The sequence below is a fragment of the Capricornis sumatraensis genome, chromosome 4 (assembly GCF_032405125.1).
Source record: "Capricornis sumatraensis isolate serow.1 chromosome 4, serow.2, whole genome shotgun sequence".
Classification (NCBI taxonomy): domain Eukaryota; kingdom Metazoa; phylum Chordata; class Mammalia; order Artiodactyla; family Bovidae; genus Capricornis; species Capricornis sumatraensis.
This window is the reverse complement of record NC_091072.1, coordinates 145067190-145075964: the sequence shown is the minus strand read 5'-3', so window position 1 is coordinate 145075964 and position 8775 is coordinate 145067190. Positions and strand designations below refer to the sequence as shown.

General features: G+C 41.8%; 1 protein-coding gene across 1 annotated transcript; it reads left to right on the top strand.

Annotated features, from left to right (window-relative positions):
* Nucleotides 1–2041: 2041 nt before the first annotated feature.
* GDF3 (growth differentiation factor 3) lies at nucleotides 2042–8184 on the top strand. The gene is made up of 2 exons (XM_068971518.1): nucleotides 2042–2309; nucleotides 7358–8184. The coding sequence occupies exons 1-2, from the start codon at nucleotides 2042–2044 to the stop codon at nucleotides 8182–8184; spliced, it is 1095 nt and encodes a 364-aa protein (XP_068827619.1).
* Nucleotides 8185–8775: the final 591 nt, after the last annotated feature.

Genomic DNA, 8775 nt, shown 5'->3' with positions numbered 1-8775 from the left:
AGCATTTAGAATGAAAGATACTTAAATAAAAGGATATGATTCACAACCCTCAAGGAGTATGTTATCTGGGAGGGATGTAGGCAAAACACAGTGAAATGCAGCAAGAATTCTCATGGATGCGCACTCAAGACTCATGGGAGAAACAGGAAGTATCCAGACCTGTTTTGGTGAGTCAAGGAAGTCTTTGCAGTGGAAGTGACCTTTGACTTTGGTCTGTGCAAAGGCTCTGAGGTGAAATAAGCTCATAGAAGAAATAAAAATACATCAGTATCATTAAAGCATTAACACTGAAGATGCTGAGTGTTAGGAAATGAAACTGGCTAGGGAGATGGGTACCAAACCATAAATGTCCTTAAATGTCAAACTATAGAGTTATTTTATCCTGTAAATGGTGAGAAATTATTATATATTAGAAACAACATTTTGTTTTTCCTTTGGGAAAATAAGCTCTTAAACAGAATCTTGGAGGGCACAAACAAAACCTTATGTGCACCAGGACCCAGAAAAAAGGAGCAGTGATCCCCCAAGAGACTGAGCCAGACTTGCCCCTGAGTGTCCAGGAGCCTCTGGCAGAGGCATGAGTGGACAGTGGCCTGCTGTGGGGTCAGGGGCACTGAATACAACAGTCCCGGCTTAAGCCCTTTTGAAGGAGGTTCTTAACATAGGCGGTATTTAAAAATAGATGGGAGAGAAACTGACCAAATTCAGAGAGCGTGATGTTAAAGGGTTTGAGTTTATAAATGGTTACAATTTAGGGCAGTGATTTGTGACCCCAAATCATTCACGAGTCTAGAAAACTACCCCCTTTCCTACCAGTCTCAAACAATCTAAAAGGCTCAAATGATAAATTTACATAAAGTGAAAATAAGTGAAAGTGAAGTCGCTCAGTCGTGTCCGACTCTTTGCCACCCATGGACTGTAGCCCACCAAGCTCCTCCGTCCATGGGATTCTCCAGGCAAGAATACTGGAGTGGGTTTTCCATTTCCTTCTCCAGGGGATCTTCCTGACCCAGGGATCGAACCCAGGTCTCCCACACTGCAGGCAGACGCTTTAACCTCTGCACCACCAGGGAAGCCCAAATTTACATAAAACAGTTGCTTATTGCTTATAGAAATGAAAGGCAATGAAAAAATATATATATTCTTTCCATCTACTGTAATAATAAAATTTATCAAGATAAAAAAATAGGTGGTATAAAATAATGTAAAATGATAATGTCTCTGTTCTCAAAAAGCTTGAAAGTTATTTTCTCTACAGACAAGCTGATGCTTCTGTAGCATCTGAAAATACTTATAGTTGTTAGGCCAAAACAAAAACCCAAACAGAAATTGATCTATGCTGCCTTGTTTAAGCTACTCAATAACCTCCATGCCTTTCCACATGTAATTATTTCAGCCCTGAATGTCTACTAAGCTTTGCAGGGTTTTTTTTTTTTTCGCTGTGAACACTTTGTGTGTGCTTCCCTGGTGAAGCACAGGGAAGAATCCGCCTGCCAATGCAGGACACATGAGTTCGATCCCTGGGTCAGGAAGATTCCGTGGAGAAGGAAATGGCAACCCACTTCAGTATTCTTGTCTGGAGAATCCCTTGGACAGAGGAGCCTGCAGGCTGCAGTCCTTGGGGTCACAGAGCTGGACAAGACTGAGCGACTGAGAGCATGCATATTTGTCTAATTAGACTATGAATGACAAGACCTTGAGCTACTAATACATTTCCAGCACTCATCTCAGCGCCTTGCACATAATAGATGCTTAGTAAATGTTTGTTAAATTAGTAAATCTCCTTTCTACTCTGTCTACTGCTGGCAAATTTCAGATGGTTATAGAGTTAGCTCCATGCATGGGTAATCTCTTGTGAAATTTTTTTCTGGAACGGTAGAACTAGGGAAGAGGAAAAAAAATTCTGTTCTTTTGTATCCAATTGCCTTTGAGAGCTGGGAAGAGAGCAGTTCACACCTGATTATCATACGTCAGATAAATCAGCAGCACCTGAATTGCTGGGCTGCTCGGCACTAGAGCTCTCTGCGGCTTCACCTCGGCCATGCTGCCTTCCCTAGCAGCCTTGGCTCTCTGCCTCCTGTACACTCTGGCCTTGGGCCAGACACTCCAATTCCATGAACATGTCTTTCTCCGATTTCTGGGCTTAGACAAAGTGCCTTCACCCAAGAAATTCCAACCTGTGCCTTCCATCTTGAAGAGAATTTTCCAGGCTCAAGAGGCAGCAGCCAGCACCGGCATCTCCAAAGACCTGTGCTACGTGAAGGAGCTGGGCGTCCGTGGAAACATCCTGCGGCTTCTCCCAGATCAAGGTGAGGACTTTGGAGTGCTTCCTAGAGGAGAATCTGGGGTGAAGAAAGGAATAAAGGGGGAGTAACAATGACTCAGATGGTGAAGAATCCGCCTGCAAGGCAGGAGACCTGGGTTCCATCCCTGGGTTGGGAAGATCCCCTGGAGGATGGCATGGCAACCCACTCCAGTATTCTTGCCTGGAGAATTCCCCATGGACCGAGGAGACAGGCGGGCTACAGTCCGTAGGGTCGCAAAGGGTTGGACATGACTGAGCGACTAAGCACAGCACAACGATGACCCAGGGGTTTGTGGAAGGCCCTGTGCTGGCATTTTACCTGTTTTACCTAACTGAATTTCAGCCACTGTCCTGAGAGAAAGGCAGGTATTCTTACCAAGTTTTTAACAATGAGGAAATTGAGGCTCAGACAGGAGATAACTTGTAACCTATTCAAGATCATACAGCTAGTGTGTGAACAAAGCCAGGAGTTGAAATGTTTTATTTTGTTTTGTTTTGTTTTCTGAATCAACAGCTTTGCCCTTCACTTTACGCAGTGGGGAGGAGGTGGGAGGGAGGGTGGAATTAGGGTTCAGTTTCCCACTCTTGAGCCCACACTTTACGCATCCCGGTGCCTTTGAGCTCAGTGCGTCTGTAAATTTTGCTTCCCCCTCCTCACCTCCCCGATCCTTTTGATGGGTAGAAAAGGCTATTCTGGATTTGTAACTACAGAGGGATAATATATGCCGCTGTCATACCTTTTAGGCTAAGGATCTGAGTAAGTGCCATTCAGCAATTTGCGAAACGGACCACCCACCAAAAATTACCCAGATCAAGTGTTAAAAGTTGATTCTCCAGTCTAGTTCCTGCTCCCACCTGATTCTTATTCAAAGTCAGCGATGGGTGTTGTAATCTGCATTTCTATATAGACTCCCAGGTGGTTCAGATGCAGAATTGAGAGCTCTGGTTGGTTAGTTTTACAGCAACTGGAAATAAGATTTGAGTACAAGAGGCATTTATTGGATACTTAACTAAGTGCCAGGAAATCTGTAAGACATGAAAATACAGAGACCGAAGTCTGCCCTTTAAGAGTTTATAGGAAGAAAAAAAATGTTTATAGAAAAGATGGATGACTTACATATGTCCTGCTAAGTGTCTCGTTAGAGGCTCATGGCCTTGGGCGTGGAGTTTCAGGGATGATTTCTGGAGAGTTTCAGAGGTGAGGGGAACTAGCTTAAAGGATTTTCCAAGGAGAGAGTAGGACATAGCTGAGGCTGCTGCCTTCCCTTCCCCGTGGGGAAAAAAATAATTTTTGTGATGATCAAAATTTCATCTAATGATATAAGAAAAGGACATAATCTCATAATCCTTCCTCCCTAACCCTCCCCCTGGAGAAAACCATTAATAGTTGTAGATTCTTCTAGACTTTTCTTCTTTACATATATAAACTTGTAATATTTTTATAAATGGAATCATGCTATACATACATTCCTCCAATATTATGAACATTTTGTACAAGTAAGAGCAAATAGTGAACTTATCCCTGTTTTAATGGTTACATGATATTCCATTGTGTAGACATAATGCTACAATTTATGTAACTGATGCCCTGTTGATGGATATAAACATATTATATGTAGTGTAGCTTTGTATGTATTGTGTACATGTGTGCACTTTTACTTTTATTTCCATAGGATCTTAGAGAATTGTTGTATTAAAGAGTAGGCACATGTATACTTTTTTTTACATTTCTACTTTTAATATACAGCAAATAGCCTCTAAAATTTATACTCTACAATCAGTCTATGAGAATTCTCACTTACTCTGACAGTAATCTCTTTAAAAATAGAAACTTATTGAGGTATAATGTACATTCAGAAATGTGAGTGAATTGTAGGAAACAGCTCCATGAATTTTTGCAGAATAACTAGTGCCCAGATCAAGAAATAGTAGATGACCGGCGCCCCAGAGGCTCCTTCATGCCCGCTTCTGGTTAAGCACTGCTTCTCAAGGGTAATTTCTCTCCTGACATCTAACATCACATACTAGTTTTGTCCGTTTTTTAACTTCACGTCAATGAAATTGTGAAATGTGTCCTTTCTCACGTCTGGCTTCTTTCTCTCTACAATTGCGAGATTTATCCACACTGTATGTATTTGTAGTTCTTTCTCGTTGCTGTATAGGATTTTATTCTGTTGGTGTGTGGCGGTGTACTTCCTGCTACACTGGGGGGTCGTTAGGTAACAACACTCTTTCAGCATTTAACTTTTGTTAATCTGGTAGCAAAACAAGATCTTGTTGTTTTAATTTCTGTTTCTTTAATAAAGTGGTGCATTTTCAAATAATGAATCATTTATTTGCTTATTTACTTAAAACATATTTATGTAGTCTTTTTTTCTTCCAGCTTTATTGAGATATAATTGACATGCAGTACTGTATAAGTCTAAGGTATACAGCATAATGTTTAATATATGCAGACACATATACATACACATCACGAAATGATGATCACAGTAAGTCCGTAGAGGAATTCCATGACAGTGTCCAGCGTTTAATGAACTTGGCATTTTCACAACTGTGGCCTGGGTTTAATACCTGGCCAGGGAACAAAGATCCTGCAAGCTGCAGAGTGCTGCCAGAAAATAAATAAGTTTAGTGAACATCTATCATCTCATTAGATACAAAGTTAGTGACATAGAAAACAATTTTTTCCCTTGTGATAAAAACTCTTAGGATTTACTTTCTTAACTTTCATATACAACATACAGCAATATTGATTATATTTATCATGTTTATCTCAATGTGAATCATTCATTTTTATTTTCCAAATAATTGCCTATTTATATATTATGACCTTTTTCCTGTTTAGGATTCTTTTCCTTAATGATTTGTGAGGCCTGTTAATCATTCGCAAAAGCATATTGCAAGTATTCTTGGTTGTCCTTTTTGCTTTTAATTTTGTTAGTGAAAAAATTTCATTAATGGTGTCTCTTTGAATACAGTTTTTTTATATCTATGTTTTCAAATCTGTTCCTCTTTTCCTCTCTGGCTTTTAGTTTTTTTTTAATCACACCTAAGGCATCACCGACTCGATGGACGTGAGTCTGGGTGAACTCCGGGAGTTGGTGATGGACAGGGAGCCCTGGCGTGCTGCGATTCATGGGGTCGCAAAGAGTTGGACACGACGAGTGACTGAACTAACTAACTAAGGAATGTGATTTAGTGATATGAGTAAAAAGTGAGACTAGTATATTAGGATTCGAACTATGAACAGGAGAGATCAACTGTTTAGAGAGGATGAGAAGGATAAGCTCTGTGAAAACTTCCCTGAATTTGCTAGTCAACATTCAAGATAGATATTTATTTCAGTGGAGTAGTAACAGTAAGAGAGTTGGAAAATAGGGACTTCCCTGGTGGTCCAGTGGTTAAGCCTCCAAGCTTCCACTGTAGGGGTCATGGGTTCAATCCCTGGACAGGGAGATGCCAAGTGGTGTGGTCAAAACAGAAAGAAAGCAACAGAAGACTATATGGTAAAAGGAAGAGAGAGCAAACATAGGCTTTTTTTTTTTTTTTTTTTAGAGAAGATAGTTAACAAAAAGAAACAGAGACAGGACTTTTTTGGTGATCCAGTGACTAAGACTCCACGCTCCCAGTGCAGGGGGCCCAGATTTGATCCCTGGTCAGGGAAATAGATCCTACATGGCACAAGAGTGGCATGTATTCATGTATTCAAAAGCACAAGACTAGAGGTTATTAGCACTGAAAGTGTTAGGACTTTGTGCTTCCACTGCTGGCATCCAGGTTTGATCCCTTGTCAAGGAACTAAGATCCTGCTAGATGAACTGTGCGGGCCAAAAAAAAAAAAAAGAATTACCTAAAGATAAAACATAAGGGAGCACCAGACAGCCATTATGGGCGGGATGACTGGTGTTTGTTTTGAAGTCCTTCTAAGTGGTTATAACTCTTGACAGCATAGGACGTTCTTTGTGCAACAGGTCCCTTTGGCAGTTCTGTTGAAGCCAGTGAACGCTTTCTCAGAATAATTGTTTCTACGCTGCTGCTGCTAAGTCTCTTCAGTCATGTGCAACCCCATAGATGGCAGCCCACCAGGCTCCCCCATCCCTGGGATTCTCCAGGCAAGAACACCGGAGTGGGTTGCCATTTCCTTCTCCAAAGTGTGAAAGTGAAGTCGCTCAATTGTGTCCGATTCTTAGCAACCCCATGGTCTGCAGCCTACCAGGCTCCTCCGTCCATGGGATTTTCCAGGCAAGAGTACTAGAGTGGGTTGCATTGTCTTCTCTGAATTGTTTCTATGCCTAAAGTTAAATATTTTGAGTTTTAAAATAAGTCAATTAAATATGGAAATACATTTATAGAAACATTATAAAAATAAATGTGTGTATGTTAATATAAATGATGCTTTTGTGCAACAAGTAACAAGATCTATAGAAGGGATTATACCATCAATTCAGAGTAGTTCAAGCATAAATGTTACTTTAAAATGTTTGTAACAACTTAATATATGAACATACCTATGATTTTTATTGGTAACAGTGTCATAGGCTCTTAGAATATTATTGGGATTTGTTGCCTATGTTCACAATTGAAAGAAATGCTAAATTTCACTTTTAGTTTACTGAAGATAAAGATGTGATTCTTTTTCCCATCTAAGATTATAGACCTTCTAAATCCTATTCAGGATCCCTTGGGGACCTGCAGTTATGAAGACAAGTACCTCTGGTCATAGATAAGGAGTGAGAGAAACAAATCCTCCCAAATGGAGGATTTGAGTATAACTGAGAATTTCTCGTCCTCTTTTTATTTGCTGTTTTATTTTATTTTTCTGGCCATACCCCATGACTTCTGGGATCTTAGTTCCCCAACCAGGGATTGAACCCATACCTCCTCTGTGGAAGTGTGGAGTCCTCACCACTGCACCACCAGGGAGCCCTTCCCTGCCCTTATTTTGTGTGTGTGGATATACATATACCGTTTGACACTGATATGATCACACAGGTTGGGGTGAAGTGAAAAATCTCATGGTGAGTCTCACATCTTTCTGTTCCCATCTAGGTTCTTTCCTTTACTCCGAGAACCTTTCGCACGCCCCCTGCCTACAGAAGCTCCTGTCCTTTAACCTGTCTGCCATCGGGGATGAGGAGCAGTTGACAATGGCCCAGCTGGGCCTGGACTTGGGGCCCAACACTTATTATAACCTGGGACCAGAGCTGGAACTGTCTCTGTCCCTGGTTCAAACGGAGCCCCATGTCAGAGACCAGGCCACCCCGAAGATGGGTAAAATGTTTACACTGCAGTCAGTACCGTGGCCTCAAGGTGTCCTTCACTTCAACCTGCTGGATGTGGCTAAGAGGAATAATGACCCCCACAAGAATTTAGCTTTGTTTCTAGAGATAGTGGTCAAAGGAGGCAGAGCCTCAGGGGAGAATTTTCAGCTCGAGGGCACCTGCGCCAGACTGAGGCGTTCTCTTCACGCTTCACTGCTGGTGGTCACCCTCCACCCTGAGCAGTGCCGATCTCCCTCCCGCAAGAGGAGGGCGGCCGTCTCTACCTCGAAGGCTGCTTGCAAGAGCCTCTGCCACCGCCACCAGCTGTTCATCAACTTCCGGGATCTGGGTTGGCACAAGTGGATCATCGCCCCCAAGGGTTTCATGGCCAATTACTGCCATGGAGAATGTCCTTTCTCACTGACAATTTCCCTCAACAGCTCCAATTATGCTTTCATGCAAGCGTTGATGCACGCTGTCGACCCGGAGGTTCCCCAGGCTGTCTGCATCCCCACCAAGCTGTCCCCCATCTCCATGCTCTACCAGGACAATGATGACAACGTCATTCTTCGGCATTATGAAGACATGATAGTGGATGAGTGTGGGTGCGGGTAGACTGGCAGCAGTAGACTAGAAGGGGTGCTCTCGGGGTAAATGCTCTAATAATAAAACTACCTGGCTTATGACCTTTGGATCTGAATTGTCAGTATGTTTATGCTTACAGTTTATCATCATTATCCACGATTAATGATGTCCCCTCGTTATACACACGCACGCACACACAGGGTCTTAATGAACTTAGTTAATTTCTGCATCATGCACCTGAGGGTATATTAGAGTCTAGATAGAAGGAAACTGGTATTTATTGATAGCCTATTATGGGCAGGCACTATTCTATGCATTAACTTATAAATACATTTCACTGCTCTTTGAGGTAAGCATTATTATTTTTGTTTCATAGATAAAGCAGCTGAGATTTAAAGCAGCTAAATATCCAATTTTTCTAGAGGCATCAACTTTGGGAGTTCCCTGGCAATCCAGTGGTTAGGACTCCAGGTTTTCATTGCCACTGTCTGGGTTCAAGTCCCTGTTCAGGGAACTAAGATCCTATGAGCCTTCAGACTTGAACAAAGGAGCCTGATTAGCATAAGCAAAAGTCATAAAAGTTCACCTGTGAACCAGTTACCATTACGTGAGTTTATAGAT

What these genes read in the sequence shown, in the direction of transcription:
- GDF3 (XM_068971518.1), top strand. Translation starts at nt 2,042, where the DNA reads ATGCTGCCTTCCCTAGCAGCCTTGGCTCTCTGCCTCCTGTACACTCTG. An exon ending in GCGGCTTCTCCCAGATCAAG is followed by an intron (nt 2,310 to 7,357) that starts GTGAGGACTTTG and finishes GTTCCCATCTAG; the next exon opens with GTTCTTTCCTTTACTCCGAG.